Raw genomic sequence first — 18,269 nt, forward strand, 5'->3', positions numbered from 1 at the left:
GCACTCAGGCAATGCTGTGTAATTTAGCCAAGATTTAATCAGGCAACCCTTAATATATTATGTAAGCCACATACACAAACCAGTGAAATATTTATGCAATAACGGCATAAACACAACGGTCATGAGTCAGTCAGTCCAGCATTTCAGGAAGTAGCTGGGGCTAGAACCTTTTCCCCTGGTATTTTCACCATGAGGAAGCCCGCAACAACCACATGAAACACTTATCAACAATCTCATCAACTGGGAAAGAATTGTGATAATGTTTAAAGAGAATGGAAGAGCTCCATAGTAAATTTGGCTTAACGGAATGCAATGTTAACAAAACCAGGGAGGGAAGAATTGCTTCCCAACACAAAAAGGTAATACCGGGCCAGAAAGAGAATTTCTGCTTCTGAGTCGCATAATGGAAGATTTACAAGCAACTGGGCCACAGAACAAAAGCTACAGAAATATCACAGAAGCAAAACCCCAAAGGCCAAGGTTGGGGAGAGAGTCCTGTTGCCTCCCTCTAGATGGCGGAACTGCCACTCAAGGAAGCTATGAGAAAAACAGCGTAAACAGAATCTCTCATCATGCTTTTACACCCCAAGGATTAGAGTGGTGCTCTTCTTCCATCACAACAGAATTCATATCAGAGAGATGAGAGCAGTTAGAACAGCAGTTTCTCACCACTGAACAAACACTCAGAAAAATGCCAGAGAACCCCTTCCCCATTGCCTGAAAAAAAACATGGATATGCAGTCAACATCCTTAACTTCTGATTTTTAACAAACAAACCCACAGATATAACAATTAGCACCAGGAGGAGGAATTTAGTGCCTTATTGTCTCTTGCTTGGGGCAGTCTTCAGAATATGAGAACCCTTTGGAGAAGAAGAGTGTTAAGGACTTCCTGACTTTATTGACGGGTTGAGGAATGGTGCAATGGGAAGAACCGGTTGTGCTGCTAGCAAAGAAGGATTAGTCCCAGACGCTGGAGTCCCAGGCACCCAATAAACTTTTGCTTCACTTAAGAGTACACTGCTGCCAATAGCCAAGTGGACTGTGTCCTCCATAGCCAGAGGGCAACTGGCCCACCACACTATTAATGGCAAATCTTTAGCCTAGGCCAGGGCTAGGGCTTCTTGTTCTCCAAGAAGTTGTTGGACTTCAACTCCCATAATCCAATGGCCTTTGGCCATTGTAACCAGGAATTATGGGAGCTGAAGCCCAACACTACCCGAGCACCCAAGTTGGAGAACCAACTAATCATTGCAATGTGATCCAGGCTGCCTTTTGTCTTAGAGTTGACTGATTTTGATCAGGATGATTGTGGGAGAGAGGTGAAAATGTCATATGCAAATGTAAAGTTCTATTAATTCCTGTAAATTGCAGCTAAATTATTCTAGTCTATGCTACAGCTCTGTGCATCAGTTATTTGAGTTCTGTAATATCTGAAGTCCCGTCTAGAGTCACTGTCAATGCCGGGATCAACAGCAGCACCATGCAACAGTCAGGGAAGTCACTAAGCAACGACACATCAGGAGACATCCCTGGGAGCTGCAGGGATTGCAGTAGAAGATAGGAAGGGTTCTGCAAGAGCAATGATGAAGAAGAAGTAGAGTGAGGCCGACTAAAAGAGATAACCCAGAAATGCCATTAGGCCTCAAGCTGTTGCTATAAAAACAGGACAAGGTCACCGTCTAACCCAGAAAGGCCCCCACATATACTTCTGAGATATAAATTTTCCCAATACCACTTGAATGAAGGGGATGGCTCAGGGCCATGGCTGTTCTCTGGAAGGCTGACCCTCTCCCTAAAAGGACCAACTTCGACTCATGGGTGCCAGTCATAAAACACGGGGCGGGGGGTTCTCAAAGCTGCAAACAGAACTCCATACGAGAATTCTCTGGATCTTGGAAGGATAATGTTAATAAAAAACAATAGTATAAATTTATTGTTAATTAACAAAACAGGAAATATAATGGGCAAGATGTTTTGGCTCCAACCTTCTTCAGCCGCTCATTGTTAAACACACACACACACACACACACACACACACACACACACACACCTCTTTAACACTGCCAATTCCATTTACGTGCATAAATTTACGCTTTCTGTGAGACAACAGAGGCTGCGATAAGCCATACCATTACCTGAAGTACAGGTGTATCCTTGTCTCCCTTATCCATCCTTCCAAGTCTGTGCCTATGAGTGCTAGGAGGGGTCGACCCTTCTCAGCTTTCAGTTCTCTCAGACTAGGCACTGACTGCACGCTCGCACACCCAGTGCTCAGGTCAGGGCACTCACTACCGCGGCCTTTTCCGTGACCACTGGCTGTTCTGGAAGCCTCCCTGCTTCCGCTCGGCAAACGAGCAGCACGATGCTGCAGTAACACTGACATCTTGAGAAACTGCAAGGTTGTTAAATTTATTATGTGTTTTGGTTCCGCCATGTTAAATGGATTAGGTGAATATTCATCAGTGCTGAACTAAGCTACAGAAAAACGCGCAGATCAACAATGCAAGCCTGACTGTGGCAGCACATCTGCTAACTTTTATGAGTTTAATAGTCAACGTGCTTGTTCCGCACAGGGAGAAATGGCAACACATGTCGAAAGAGTTTTATATTTGTTTAGCAACATCCTATGATAGCCTGCCACCTCCAGAGCTGTCAGCATATCTTTTGCACAGCTGTGTGGCTCTTTGATTTGTGTTTCTGCTTTTTGTGTGTTTCTGGTAACCCCCAAACTGTCTCTACCCAAGATGACCCCATGTCAATTTTGGTAGAAGAAAGCAGCAGCTCCTTGCTAGGTGCACAGGCCAACTGAATGGTTTCCTGGGAAATGCTCATTCTAAAAAACAGGAAGAACTGCTCACATGACTAATCCTGCAGGTGACCCACATGAGCAGCAGAGTTCACCCATCACTGGAACGACCCACGTTGTCTGTTGCTTGCAATCCTGAGATGCACATGCAATCCTGAAGTTGATCGGCTATACATTTGGTTGACTTGATAGAACATGAAAAATGTTCTTAGGTAACATTCTGTGGCCTTCCATGCATATATAGATAGATAGATAGATAGATAGATAGATAGAGAGAGAGAGAGAGAGAGAGAGAGAGAGAGATCCTACGGGAGCAAAAGACCCAAGTACTACACTCCAACATAAGTCAGACTAAAAATGTAAAGCTTCAACCATATCATGAAGATCAATATATCAAGAAGTCCAAGAGAAAGGAGTGCCGCTACCAGGAATTCTTTGCCACCATTTTCCATATAAAGGAAATCCTGGAACCCTTACACACAAGGCACTGATCAATGTTTATTCTCAGATACAGATGCATGAGGGGGACATTGATTTGACAGGTGACAAGATATATTGTATTAGAGGTTTTTATAAGTCAAACACAAACTTTCAACTAATATGTGGTAAGGAACTGTATTGCAGGAGGCCCTCATTATTTGCAGATCATAGTTTCACATATCCATGGCCGGGTCTTAGAGATCTGGTTTCCTTATCCATGGTAGAAAAAAATAGGCAGATTTCACCTATCCACAGTTCCTGTGCCACTGGAAATAACTTCTGATGTCATTTCTGGTCCAGAGGCAGTGCGGAGCCATTTTGAGGCTCTTAAAAACAACAACAACAACAGCAGCAACAACAACTGGAGGACTGGGAGGTTTTAGGGAACATTGCTGGAAAGCTGGAGACCTGGAGAACAAGTTTCTGTGCTCATAATTCTGCTCTTCCCCCCATCCCATTTGTTTGGCAATTTTAGCACACTTTAGTGTACTGAGGAGCCTAACCCCCCCGATTCCCATATGCCCAAATTGATTTTTTATTGACCATTTTTGTATTTGCAGGGTGAGAAGGGAACCCTTGGAAATAGAGGGAAAGGTAACGTGTGACATCGAGTTGGTGTTGACTCCTGGCGACTACAGAGCCCTGTGGTTGTCTTTGGTAGAATACAGGAGGGGTTGACCATTGCCTCCTCCCACGTAGTATGAGAGGATGCCTTTCAGCAGCTTCCTAGATCGCTGCTGCCCAATATAGGTGTACCAGCAGAGATTCAAACCGGCAACCTCTTGCTTGATAGTCAAGCATTTCCCTGCTGAGCCAGAAACAGAGAGGCCCTCCTATATGGTAAAGTTCTTGTAACTCCCCCCCCCCCACACACACACACAAAAGCCAAGAGCAAGGCTGCACAACTTCAGCCCTCCAGCTGTTTTTGGACAACTCCCATCATCCCCACAGTGACCAATAGTCAAGGATGATGAGCATCTGCAGGAGGGATGAAGTTGGCCAAGAACCTTCTCCCCCTTGGACCTATCTGCCCCCATTCGGGTTGACAAGGCTTCAGTTAAACTCACTCCTTTTGGAGAACCCATTTTGGAGTCACAGGGCAGCCAGCACCCTAACACTTAAGCATGCCATTTGTGTATGGTGAGAGACCCCCCAGAAAACCTGAAGTTAGTTAGATCAGAACTTACACACATTTCTTCTTTTTATTTTTTAAAGTTTGCATATATGAATACAAAGAAGACCACTTTTCAACCAAGTTCCCAAAGTGGTGTGTGTGTGTGTGTGTGTGTCTGTGTGTGTGTCTGTGTGTGTGTGTGTGTATAATGGCTCCCTGTCGTCAAAGGGCTCATAACCTAAAAAAGAGACATAAAAGCATCATAAGATAGACACCAGCAACAGCCACTGGAGGGATGCTGTGCTGGAGATGGGTAGGGCCAGTTGCTCTCCCCCTGTCCAATAAAGAGAATCACCACTTTAAAAAGGTACCTCTTTGCTCAGTTAGCAGGGGACTAAGAGATGAGATGGAGCACTATCACTCAAGCTGTCTATCATTATTTTGCTTTCATAAACTCTGGAGAGCCATGAACATGTTTGCTGCTTGGCTCCTAGAGCCTCAATTAAATAAAACGGTTTTTAAAAATTATTATCTAAATCATTTTGAAGTCTTCTGTGTGATGTACAGAGATGTGTGTGGCAACGAGACAATAGAGGTTTATTCTTTCAGTGGATTCCCTAGTTTAATATTTAATTGCTTGGAGATTTCATTAACCAAAGCAGGGCTGGGGGGAAGGGGAGCAAGGGGTCCATGACTGGCTCTTCTCTTGGACATGTGATTCATTCAGAGAATGTAGCTATTTTCATCCTTGCCGGGGGGGCGGGCAACAGCAGCCGCCAAACTTCCATTAAAACAAATTTAAAGTCTGTTGCAAAAGAAAGAAAGAAAGAAAGAAAGAATATCTGTCTGATAACAAAATATGAGCGACACTTTTGCACCCAGAGAACATTATCCGAACAGGGTTGCGTAGCTCCCAATACTGGAATGCCCATTTCCCAAAGAACGTGTGAAGCACACACAGTTCTGCTGACAGATGCCCACACCATAATGAATGGATGGCGACGCATTCGTTATGGAGGCCAAAGAGTCAAAGGGGTGCAGAACTGGGGAGCCTTGCTTTTCTCATGCAACACAAACACAAACATCAGGCAAGACCCTAAGAGGGTGCTAATGGCTCCACTTGGTCACACCAGCAGAGGACAAGTCAGCCTGGGCAGGCAGCACTCATTTTGCCTCTGATGAGCGAGACATAGCCACAGAAAGAAGTGGGACTCAGACTGAACTTGTAAGCTGGTTATGACCACCTTCGTGCAACTGAGATCGACCCACCCTTTCCGCAAAGAGCTCCGACTGGCACACACCGTTCAGTCCACCCCCAGTCACACACGCATTTGGTAACCGCAAGTAGCCTGCGAGGAAGATCAGGCAGAGAGACTGTAACTGGCCCCAGATCACGAGGTCAGCGACACAGCGGAGTATGGATTAAACCAAGGGTGCACAAGCTGGGCCATCCTACAGATGTTGGACTACAACCCCAATTATTCCAGACTATTGGCCGTGGAGTGGAGGATGATGGAAGTCATAGTCCAAAACCGGGGGGGGGCACAAAGTTCTGCAGCCTTGCATCAAAATTAGGTGTTCCAGGTCTAATCCAGCACTCTAATCAGTACTCCACCGTAGCTCATGGAAGTTACAAGTTCACAGTCGTTTTGGAGAGCGCTTCTGTGAATGCCTATGCATCAAGTTGCCAATACTGGCATGCCAATGGCCTCCTTAAAAAGAAGGGAAAGAAGAGCACCAACTCTATCAATCTGCACAAACGTCCCTGTTTCGTCAGCTGGAGGCAACTCTTATTCACCACCAGTGATCAGGCAAGGGGCTCTTTGTAAGCCTGATTATTTTATTGTATTAGGGAAGAAGCATAGCCTTCTTGAAATGTTTCAACTGAAATTCCTGAACTCCCACATGCTTATTTCCTCCTCTAATGATCATCTTTAGCAGGGCCCCCGCTGTGTATTTTCAGCTCTTGATATTTTGTAATTAATCCTAATCAACCTACGTGTTCTTCTAAGCGAGGTGTTTCCGCCCCAATAGTCTGCTGAGTCATATTGTGCGTAAGTCGCATTCTGATGCCAAAAGCGCCAGCTTAGCATGTCGCTTGTCATAATTCCAAGATGCCTGGAAAAAGCTGACGACAGGCTGATCGGTGCTGTGTAACAGAGGCATGTGAGAAGGGGCAAGGAGGGAGGGACGTCTGGGGAAAGGAACCAGGCAGGCCTAGTCGCCTAGAGACTCAGCAAAGTGCTGAATGGTTCGATATACGGACGGCTGGAGGAGGTGATTCATCACTTTACTTTTGACAGTGTAGACGGTTGGGTGTGTTCATCCTTCTCCCATCATCTAACACAGTTAAACTATTAAGTAACTTGGGAGCAGGTCCTAACCCCTAAAGACTAGATTACAGAAGTAGCTTTATAACAATGTGGAGTGTCGAGAACATGGAGAAGCAACATTGGCCACCCAGCTGCTGTGGAACTACAACTCCCATCACCCCCAGGCACAATTTACTGTGCTGGGGATGATCAGAGTTGTAGTTCAACAGCAGCTGGCAAACCAAGGTCAGCTACCCTTGTTCTAGCAGGTTTGCCAAAGGACCCATTATGGACTACAGAGAAGAGACGACACCATTGATTAGTTCCACTCTTCCACCCTTTAACAAAGCTTCCTAGCGGGGCTGGGAGGGAGAGACTGGGTACATGCAGAAGAACAGAACAAGGCCCTAACGACAAGACTCCCTGACAACGTCAGCAGCCATGTCAGATCCATACACCCACCTCTCATGGAAACAGCCCCCTCAACACTAAGGGCCTTAACTAGGAGAGGAGTCTTGTGGTAGCAAGCACGACTTGTCCCCATAGCTAAGCAGGGTCTGCCCTGGTTGCATATGAATGGGAGACTAGAAGTGTGAGCACTGGAAGATCTTCCCGCCTCAGGGGATGGAGCCGCTCTGGGAAAAGCAGAAGGTTCCAAGTTCCCTCCCTGGCGGCATCTCCAAGATAGGGCTGAGAGAGATTCCTGCCTGCAACCTTGGAGAAGCCGCTGCCAGTCTGTGAAGACAATACTGAGCGAGATAGACCAATGGTCTGACTCAGTATATGGCAGTTTCCTATGTTCCTATGTTTCTAACTCTGTAGTGTCTACTCATCAATGCAGGAAATGCACAGGCAGGAACTAACGGAGGGGTGATGGACCGCTAGACTCCAAATCTAAGGACTAGCCCTTTCAGTATTACCACTCCTCGTGAAGGGAGAGAATAGTGGAAGAGGCAGTCAGGCTCAAAAAGCTGGAAGGGCTTAATGGGACGTAAGACTCTGTCAAGGCAAGTTGCTGGTTCCCCAAGAACTCTCTGGGGTTGTGAACAACCTGCTTTGACTGCCCTTCTTCTCTGATCTCCTGCCTGTCCTCGCCATCAGCGTGAGACCTCTTTTGAGATCTGCTGTCTCCCAACAGTGCCATGGGCTCTGCTTCAGAAGGCCTGAACTCTTGCTTTGCAGTTTAGTAAGGAAACTGAAATCCGTGTTCGTACTGCGGGATGGGTTTAAGGGCAGAAAGCCGACTCCCCTTCCTTCTAGTCAGACTCCAATATGTTGGAGTCTATCTTCCAAATCTGTCCTCCTCTGGGCAAAAATCCAGAACTTTGAGTATCAATGTCTCTGTCTAGCTAATCCTCTCTCCCAGGCACAAAGCTATCATCCTGCCACACCTTGAAATGCAGGCGAACATCAGTGAGCTGCCAGAAACAGGCATTTTCCTAATATAAAGCCTTATGGGTTTCAAGGTTAAGAGATGCTACTCTCTCCCCTCTTCTCTTAAACTGCAGCCAACGTTTTCCCCACACCAACCAGCTGCAAGCAAATTAGAAGGAGTAGCAGCAACTAGTCAAAGCTCCCTCTCCAAGCATATGGATCCAATTAAGTCACAGCGCAGCTGATTTCAATAAATCTTCCTCCAAGCAGCCCCCAAACTTGAAGGATCTCTCTTTCCCTTCAACTCCCGAAAAGCCGAGGAGAGCAGGAAGGCAGCAGGGTTGGATTTGCATAAGGAACACTTCAACCAGCCGCCCCATTGCCTGTAAACACAGGGCTCCTTGCAGAAATAAATGCTAATTGAGCACTCTTCAAACGTCTTTCCTCCCACTTCAGCAAGGAGGACTGATTCGATCAATCTTTCATTTCCTGGCTTGGAGTTGCCAGCTCCTAGGAGGCGGACAGGGTCTGCACCTTTACAGCGATTTAAAGCTAAGGCCCTCTTCAGGGCAACTGGTACACACTCCAACAGCGGGTAGGAGAGAAAAATCACAATAGGTTCTCCTCCGTTTGGAAGAAGCCCACTGAAGCCAAAAGGGTTGCAGGAGAGAAAGGCACAGCCGGAAAGATATCCAGCCCACTTTCCCACTCCACACACTGGCTGTTCTTCTCCCATCCCGCAAAGGGTCTGAAGACGCTGGGTGCACAGGGGTGCCATTGCCCGGCAATTCCCGGCTCTTCTCATCTGGCTGTAACTGGAGGTTTTTATTAGCAGTAAAGATCTGAACAGTGAGTAATATCCATGCTGCAGACTTTTATAGGAGTGAAGGAAAATCAATGCCGCCTGCAGCTAGGTGTCAGGAAGCCAAGGGGGGAGCAGAAGAGAAAAGCCACGCAGCGGATGGCGCCTCCAGCCATAATTCAAGCTGTCCCCATACAAGTCAAACCTACAGAGAGATGTCAGGTGTTATACAGGCTGCTGCAAGTAATCATCAATAGCTCTATTTCGTCACTTGCTAATACCAGGTTTGGGGCAGAGGAACGCAAACGCTTTGCCGTAGAACGCCAGGCGTTGCAACGCCAGGCACCACGCAGCATCTGAGCGACTTCTGGGTCACCAGGTCTCAGCAATCGGGAGATGGAGGGAGTCAGCCCCACATGCAGTGTGCCCCAGGACAGGTGAAAAACACTGACAATGGCTACTTCCCGGGCATTAGGAGGATCACACTTTGCAGACAGGGTGTCCCAGGGTCAGCTCCCAGCATTCTCCAAGTCAAGAATCAAGCAGCAAGGCTGGGAAGCAGCGTTTCCTTGACAGCCACTGCCAACCAGATGGGACGGCACTGGGCTAAATGGTATGCTTGAGTATAAGTAGGAATAGGCTAGGTCCATAGGTTCATGACATCATCTTAGAGGCCAACAGGGTCCGCCCTAGTTTGCAGAAACTGGGCATCTGCAGACAACGGAACCCACACAATTTGTGACCCATCAACCGAACTCATTTAACCCACTAAACAATGGACACAGTGGTGCTCTTGTACTGCCCCTGTTACTTTTTACACACACACACACACACACACACACACACACACACACACACACACACACTTTCTTCAGTGACTTTTATTTGCAACAGTCTTTGGTGGCAATTCCAAAACCAAAAGGTTTACATCCAAAAGGAAACCCACAAAACTAAGCAGTCAATGCATTGCTTTTCGATATAGTGTACAAGGGTTCTCCAACCAGGGTCCCCAGGTGCTGTTGGACTACAATGCCCATCATCCTTTGGCCAGTGTGGTTGGGGATGATGGGAGCTGCAGTCCAACAAAATCTGGGAATCCAAGCTGTGGAAACTCTGCGGTGGTCATTTCCTCCAGGCATCTACAAATCCCCTTGCCGGATCCCTAGTGGCCAGTGCCTCCAGCCCTTTGGCAAGCAGGACACTCAGCACCACACAAATCTCCTCCCTAGTAGTCTCCTTTCCACTGCCATTTCTGAGAAGGTAAGAAAAAGCAGGCATCCTTTCTGAGCAGTGGGAGGGAACTCCCACGGTTCTTTACCCTCTCCATCTCCCAGTGCCAAGGACAGAAGACCCACTTGTCTCCTAAGCCCTCAGCCTGTATGCCAGAAAAGGATCTGAGGAAGAGAGAGGCCATAAAGAATGGTAGGCTAGTGAGCTAAAGCTAAATTTGTGGATCCCTGGTTCAGAGAATTCCTTTTAATTGTGCCCACTATGGGAGGGGGAAGAATCAAACCAATCATCCCAAACAGCAGGGCTATAGAAACAGAAGCAATGCATTTGCCTAAGCCACAACATTTTATTTCAGTCGCTGAAAACAAGGTTCAGTGCAGAGCCCTGGAGCCTCTGCTCACATGTGCCTCTCAAACAAACGTCTCCACATCCATCAGATTACGTTGAAACCTGCACGGCTTCCACTCGCACCACAGCAGACTCTCAGCAGTATTCAAAATGACTGAAAACTGGCGTGGGCACGCACCAGCGCTGACGGCACGCCAAAGAGGAAAACAAAGCCGTAGGCCAAGCTGAAATCCTGGGCAGAGACAGCCGAGGATATTTCAGCACCCCAGGCAGGCTTCCAAATGGCATCATTATGCTAGAAATCATATAATTGAATCAGGGAACAATTTGCTGCCTTTTAACGATCCTTCAAAATCTACTACCCGAGGTGCCCTGTACCCGAGTCTGCGCCTCGGCGGGTGTAACAAGCAGCAGGACGCAGGGGAGCATCCAGCCATCTCCACCCACACGGGCCAACACGACATCCAACTCCTGGGATTAACGCAACCCTTCTCTCTCCACACAGTCTGAAGCAGTGAACATCCCACTCTCCCGTCTGGGATATTTTTAGAATGGCTGCACCGATTCCCAGCTGCTCGTGGTGCTGATGTCACAGGTGAGACGAGAATGAAAGAGATCTTTCCTGCACGGAAAGGCTCCTAGGCGCCAGTTATGAAATATGCTACTGCGATGTAGCCTGCTGGCGTCTGAGGGGAATTTAGCCTTGATTTCATTTGGAAGTGAACCTAGATCCTGGATGAGCATCCTCGGGAGCAAAGAAGACTGTAGGCCCTCAAGGCACAGCCTGATTCTTCTCTGCCTTCTCCAGCTGTACAGCCTCTGGCCATCTCCAGTCCCAGCACCACTCCCTCCAGTGGCTGTTTCTTCAAAAGTTTCTTTTTTAGATTGTGAGCCCTTTGGGGACAGGGAACCATCTCATTTATTTCTTCCTTAATTTTCTAAATAAACCACTTTGGAGACTTGGTTGAAAAGCAATATATAAAGAGTCGCAGAAGTAGTTGTTGAAGAGACTCTTCACAGCAAAAAGGTACTAGAAAACTGTCCAGTAGCAACCGTAATGAAATGGTTATGTGCAGGGGTTCCATTCCCACCTGCAACCACAGATGATAAAACCACAGATCATGAAGCCTTAAGCAAGAAAAAGGAAAGGAAAGAACACATTGCAGAGCGACTGCTAATTCACTACTGTGCTTTGCTCAATACAAATTGGTGAGGGGGAAACGGAGGGCAGCACCAAAGACAAAAGATGACCAAGAAGTGAATTGGTGAAAGAAATACAAGTACAAATATGACAAATAGTTATATGCCAATTTTCAACAAAAGTTCCCAAAACAATTTACACAGATATAAATAAATCTATGTGTGATGTTTATTTATTTTTATTTATATTATATTTATTCAAGATTTATTGAAGCTTCCTAATGCTGCATTTCAACCTGCATGCAGTTGTAGTAAGAGTTGTTAAGAATATTGTCAACTATTCTATTTCCCCCCCGATGAAGAGCTACTGCTCGAAATGAGTTGGGACCCTGCAATAAATATTCTTCTGATACCACTCTGATTCTAAATGGCGCAGTTCTTCCTCTGCACCACTTCTTCCTCCAACTGACCTTCAGGTCTCCTTTTGCAATAATACCCATTGATGTCTAGGCAGCCCCGCATTTCAAAGTAGTTATTCCCAATAGCAATGAAGAAACCCAAGTAAGAGGCAGACAAGAGGCTGGAGGCCTGCAAGAAACCCTGGTGCCATCATTGTTCCTTCATCTACCCGGCATACCCATCTTCTTGGGCCTCTTACGATCTGCAGCAGCCCTGGTTTCAAGTATGATGACGCCTCCTACCAATGGGAGAATCAAAGCTTTGCACGTTTATCAAGAGCATGACAAACCCGTTCTTCTTCAACAGGTAATTCCAGAACAGCCTGTGTCAGTCACGACTCTGCTTACAACCTTCAGTCAACAAATTTATGACCCAATTAATCGATTTTATGGGCCACCTGCACCTGTTTACTTCATCTCTGCAGCCTGAGTTAAATATGGAATGATCAACATCACAGCTCTGCTTCAGGAACTCATTTAGATGTTTTGTTCCCAGTTTCCACTGCGGCCTGACACTTACAAGGTTTAAGCAAGTTAGACTAGGAGGAACAGCCACATATTCTTAAATCCCGTTCTCAACAAATGGATGGGGTAATTAGTAAAATGGGAACAGGCGGGTTTAAATTGTTCCACAGACTACAGTAAGTGGACTGTTCGCAGAATCTCAAGGGCTGCGCTGACATCCATTACAAATAGTGCAGGTCTTTCCGAACCTCCCCAACGAAAACAGAGAATTACTCAGGTCTAGACTCTATTGCCCCAGAGCTGTGAACTGACAGCTATCTTCAGACAAGGCCGTCACATGAAATATGAAAGGAGGGAGCTTGTAACCTGCTGCGGAACCAAAGCGGCTGTAACCGCTCCTTGGAGAGCAGGGCATCCAAACACCAAACCCAACACTTTCATCTCCGCCTGACGATGGCAGCCCAATTAAAGGGGAGCCAGATGACAGGCTTCATGCTAAACACGGCATGGTGAGAGCACTCAGTAGTTCTCAACTCCCTGTTTTATCAAAGCTGTCATCTCCTTCTCCTCCCCTCCATCTTCAGGAATTGGTAATAAAAAAAAATTTGATTCGCCTCTAATAGGTGTCAAGATAAAATCAATGACCTGTCTGAAATCTGGGTAGTTTCAAACCAAGCTCCCCCACCCCACACCCCACCTCCTCCCAACAGCCGCCACCATGAAACAATTTGCAGCCAGGCGGGGGGGGGGGAGTGGAAGAGAGACAGAGAAGAAAATTAAAAATAATAGGAAACCACAACACTGGTTTTGGCACTTCTGAGAAAAAGGAGAGAGAGACAACATCATCACTTTGAGGAGGAGGGCAGCGTTTTAATGCAAAGCAGTTTTCTGTCTTCAAACAGAAGAGGTCTTGCTCTGTGCTCCTTCTGCACAAAGAAAAGTGGGTTGCAGACAAGAGTAAACAAAGTAAAGTTGCTTTTTTGCAGGGAATTCTGTCACCACATCCAGAATGAAATGCTGGGCCTCTTGTAGCCACATTCGAGGAAGACCGGCCCCCTGCTGCCTTATTTATTTATTTAACATATTTTTATACCGCCCAAAATGCAAGTTCTCTGAGCGGTTTACTAGAGGGTGGCTTACAAGCCTTGCAAGGGTTACTGTCTCAGTGGAGAGAAGGTGGTGCCTTTAAAAGAGAGAAGAGCTGGTCCTCTCTCTTGTGGTGGTAGCAAGCATGAACTGCCTCCTTTGCTAAGCAGCATCTGCCCTGGTTTGCATTTGAGTGGGAGACTACATGTGAGCACTGTACAAGATTCCCCTTAGGGGATGGGGCTGCATGCAGAAGGCTCCAAGTTTCCTCCCTGGCAGGATCTCCAAGATAGGGCTGAAAGAGACTCCTGCCTGCAGCCTTGGAGAGGCCATTGCCAGTCTGTGTATGCAATACTGAGCTAGATGGACTAATAGTTTGACTCAAGAGAAAGCAGCTTCCTATGAACCGTGCTGCTTGATATGGTGTGATGATACTCAGGACTCCCAAGGAGATGTGTGGTTGTGCGAGGTGCATCCCCTACTCCTTGCGAAATTTCTTGGCCACAAACCAACATCTACTTGCTCTCCACCAAATCTGCTGCTCTCTCTGCTAACTTGAGACAAGGATCCCAAGACAGTTGCTCTGTCCATTTCAAGAGGAAAAGAAGAGACGAAGACCCATGAGTTTAAGATGTGTGTCTGTGTCACTTGAGAATAGGCATGCGTGTATCTTTATTTTGCTACTGACAACCATGCACCGCTAACCAGATTCTAGGTTGCTTCCAAACATACCTGCTTCATGCAACAAAAGCCCATGAGCCTGTTTCTTCAGCAACAGAAAAAAATACACCTTAAGAGATGGATTAGCATGTGCTTGGGTTAAAAGGGAATCTTGGAAGCTGTCCTCAGAGGTCTCATTTCAAGCACGCAGCAGAAAAGCAAGAGGACACATCAAGCGTGCATATAAAGAGGTTTGTACAGCAGCGATGTGAACACTATGAGCAGGAGGAGTCCAGTCAGTCCAGTGGAGAGAAAGAGTTGCTCTTGGACCTGGGAGACCAGGGTTCAAGCTCCAGACCAGCCATGGACTCACTAGGCGGCCGTGGGCGAGTCCCTTGTCTTCTCAGGCTCAGCTCCCCACCTGCAAAATGGGAATAATCATGACCTACCCATGCATAACAAGACTGTATACCACTGGCTGCCAGAGGTGATGCTCTGAGTAATAGAAGATGCCACCATTGGGTCTGTCTAGAAAATTTTCAGTGAGGTGGAGACGGGTGAACCTGTCATGCTACTGACTCCGCATGACAGGGGTTATGTGCTTAGTCCAGAACATGCAGGAGGCTGAGGAATTCTAGGAGGTTATCAAGGTGAGAGTAAGTCCTGGGTAAGAGGATGCAAAACACACACACACAATGGCCAGACTTTGGGATCAGTCCTTATCTAGCAAACATGTGCGGATGATTCAAATGTGGCTTTTACCTGCAAGATAATCACAAGGGGCAGCTAGGAAAGTAGTGGCACCCTTGCCTAGGAATATTCTGAGGAAAGAAGCTGTGTTTGAAGTTCCATATCATATACCTGTATGCACAGGTGAAGAGTACCAAAGACTTTACAAGAGGCTACACTCCCACTCTAAAGATAAAATACAATAATCCACTCATCCCCAGACCTTACCCTCTTTACCTCTTTTGTACTGTTTGGGTAGTTCTATCAAATACCTTGTATTTCACGAGAATCGTGCCCAGTCTTGCATCATTAAGAAAAAGTAAGTATATGGAGTGGACTTGTCTACTTGTAGATTGTTCTCTTGGGTGGGGGTGAGGATGCTCCACTCCTCATCTCTCACCCTCCAAACTCTTAACTGCAAGCAAGTTTATCCAGTCAAAAACTTTGACAAGCCCACCAACGCCTCTCTTACTTGAAGAGTTATCTGTTCCAGCTTCATCTCCAGAGATCTGTTCTCCTCTTCTAGCCGTCTTCGTTCAGCCTCCAATTCCTCAACCTTTAACCTAGAAGAGAGAAGAGGTAACTGAAACCCTCCATATGCTTACAGATTGGCTACTTGCTGTGAGATTGGGGGGGGGGGAGATGAGCCAAGAAAGTTGCACCCCAGCAGAGGACTTGTCCTCTCCTTGTTCCTTGCAGAGGCAAGCAGCCACAAGGGAATGGAACTTTCCATAGACATCCCACCAGAGATCTTGTTCCAAGAGCCAAGATTCACCCACAGCTCAGTTCCTGCCCAACTGCAGCACAGTGAGCCCTACTGGGACAAGGAGCCATTTTGTACAAGTATTTCTTTATGTAAACTGCTCTGAGCACCTTTGTTGAAAAATGATATATAAATATTCATAGTAGTGGGTCACTGACTCTTTCCCCAAAGGGGAAGGCCCTCCCCAGGACAGACACCACTGATTAAAATCTCTGGATTTTGCTCTCTGTCAAGTATTCATTTTGTTAAAGTGCTGCTTGTAAGTTAAACCTGCCTGTAGGCCCATGTTCAGTCACCTGCTGGATTTCAAAAAGGGAGAGACTGAATAAAATACATTAGGAGAGAATAAACTACAATCTGAAGCTGAATTGCATTTATACTAACAGAACTTAAAATCCTGCACTATTGTTTCACCTGGAAACCTACATTGTACGATTAGGATCAAAAATGGCACCCTGAATGCTTGCTCTAATCTGCAACACCTGTCAGCAAAGGTGGATTCAACCAGGGTCTCCCCGCAACCCCCAATTGCTGAGCACGATTTCCTCACCACAGTCTTGCGAACAGTCAGCCATCTGAATCACTAGACTGCTTTGGGAGTTTCGGCCCACCATGTTTCAGGAAAGAGATGTTGCTTTCACACTAGAAGAGTGCCACTTTCTTCCTACTTCAAGATAATCAGAAACATGGGACAGTTTCTCTGGGACCTAGTGGCCTTGATCCTTTGCATCTGGGAGAGGAGGCACACTCCCATCTGTGTTTCCTGGCAACATCAGTCTTTCTGCTGAAGACAGTGCTTGATGCATCAGGAGTCTAGCTTCCCTGGAACATGTGCGCGCATGTGTGCGCTCTCTCTCTCTCTCTCTCTCTCACACACACACACACACACTCACACACACACACACACACACACACACCTGGAAGATCCAGCTCAACTGGAGATAGATAAAGGTAGGGTGTTATTTATAGGTAAAGGAACGGCATTCTGTACATCTTCTCAGATGGCCATGGGGATTTCCTGAAATGCAAATTTTTTATGCCTTTAGACCCTTAAGCAGAAACAGTAAAACCTGAGTGGAGGGGGGCAGGGGCAGCAGTACCTGCACAATTTGTCATGTCAAAGCCAGCGTTAAACAGCATGCTGGAAAGTCTGGGCAACTAAGAGGGTGGGTTCAGACATCATACAGAGCCACCATTTATTTCAGCTATGGTTTAACAAATCTTGGTTGGTTTTGCCATGCTGTGGCTTGTTTGGGCCCTGATCCAGGCTCTTCTCCAACTGAGAGCCCTGCAAAGGTAGAGCTACTGAAACAAACCAAGATGAAGCCATGATTGCTGGTTCAGGCATGATAAGAGATCATGGTTAGGACTAGGCAACCAGCTTCAGACTTTGGGTTCAGACTGTGGCTGGACTGGCTGAAACCACAGTTTAACTTGTATGGGGGTCCAGACATACAAACTAACCACAGCTCGATGGAATAACCCGGAGTTCCATGCAATGCTTGAATCTGCCTGCCCATTGTCTGGCACCAGAAGGACTCAAAATCATCACCAAGCCAGCCTCCCTGGAGATGGTATTCAAGATACAGCATGCTATGCCTTGAAAAAGCCTTCTTTTCAGTTCCAAACCAACTCCCTTCAAAAGCTGGGGGAAATATCGTGAAGAGCCTCCAATGAGGCTTTTTCCTTCAGTATTCCAGGGCTGAGCCCAGAACAAATTGGGACAGACTGGAGGGCTGAGACCTCTAGACCCCCGGCACAAATCGTGCCTTGGAAGCATACAGCTCCACTGAAAATTCTGTGCCACATTAATTATGAGCTGATCTTGTTGTTCATTGAAAACATGTACAATAATTTCAACTGTGAAGATTGCTTCAAATCCCTTCAAGGGCTTTCCTGCAACAGGTGTAATTGAAATTGAAATTATCCAGAAAACAAGGCTCTGAAGGCATAAAAATGCTGCATTTGAAGGAACCCCTCCATGGCCCTCTGAGAGCGGTTTAGCTCGGAGGCACGATCTCAAGCATGCTGCCTCTGCTCTGGGCTGTGTATCTGTTTTTCCAGGAGATTAGCCTCCTGAGATATATATGTATGTATGCCTTGAAAATGTTCAGGAGTTAAGATGAAAATCATACATCAACTGTTAGCGCAGAGGAAAAGGACTCACATCTCACTCAGGGACCAAAAAAGAAAAGGAGACCCATTTGTTATGGGTTGTCCCCATGGCCCCCTAATTTACTCTCAGTGCTTCTATGCAAGAGTTACTGCAGGTTCCCTTAACATCAGGAAAACAAATCCCCTCGGAATGTCAATACATAACCCTTATTTCAGACCCCACAGGTTTGAATATCCTCTTTTAAAAAACGTTTTAACCTGAAATTCATGTTCACAAGCATCGGGATGGGGCAGGCGGGATTCAAACCAAGTTGATGAAATCCCACTGAAATTAATGGACCTTCCATAAGTCATGACCAACTTGGCTCATTTATTTCAATTGTGC

The 18,269-nt window shown here is 46.5% G+C and overlaps 1 protein-coding gene across 8 annotated transcripts in view; it reads right to left on the reverse strand.

The window, feature by feature from the left end:
* The window catches only part of MAD1L1 (mitotic arrest deficient 1 like 1), a 578,229-nt gene that overhangs the window by 259,230 nt on the left and 300,730 nt on the right, over positions 1–18,269 (reverse strand). For 7 of the 8 annotated variants that reach the window (XM_053276888.1, XM_053276891.1, XM_053276890.1 and 4 more), the window contains one exon: positions 15,479–15,569. In XM_053276888.1, the coding sequence (XP_053132863.1) occupies positions 15,479–15,569 (91 nt within the window). Of the gene's footprint in view, positions 1–13,376; positions 14,699–15,478; positions 15,570–18,269 lie in introns of those variants that run through there. The other variant, XM_053276892.1, reaches the window with a different exon arrangement.

This window comes from Hemicordylus capensis, chromosome 13 (genome assembly GCF_027244095.1).
Source record: "Hemicordylus capensis ecotype Gifberg chromosome 13, rHemCap1.1.pri, whole genome shotgun sequence".
Classification (NCBI taxonomy): domain Eukaryota; kingdom Metazoa; phylum Chordata; class Lepidosauria; order Squamata; family Cordylidae; genus Hemicordylus; species Hemicordylus capensis.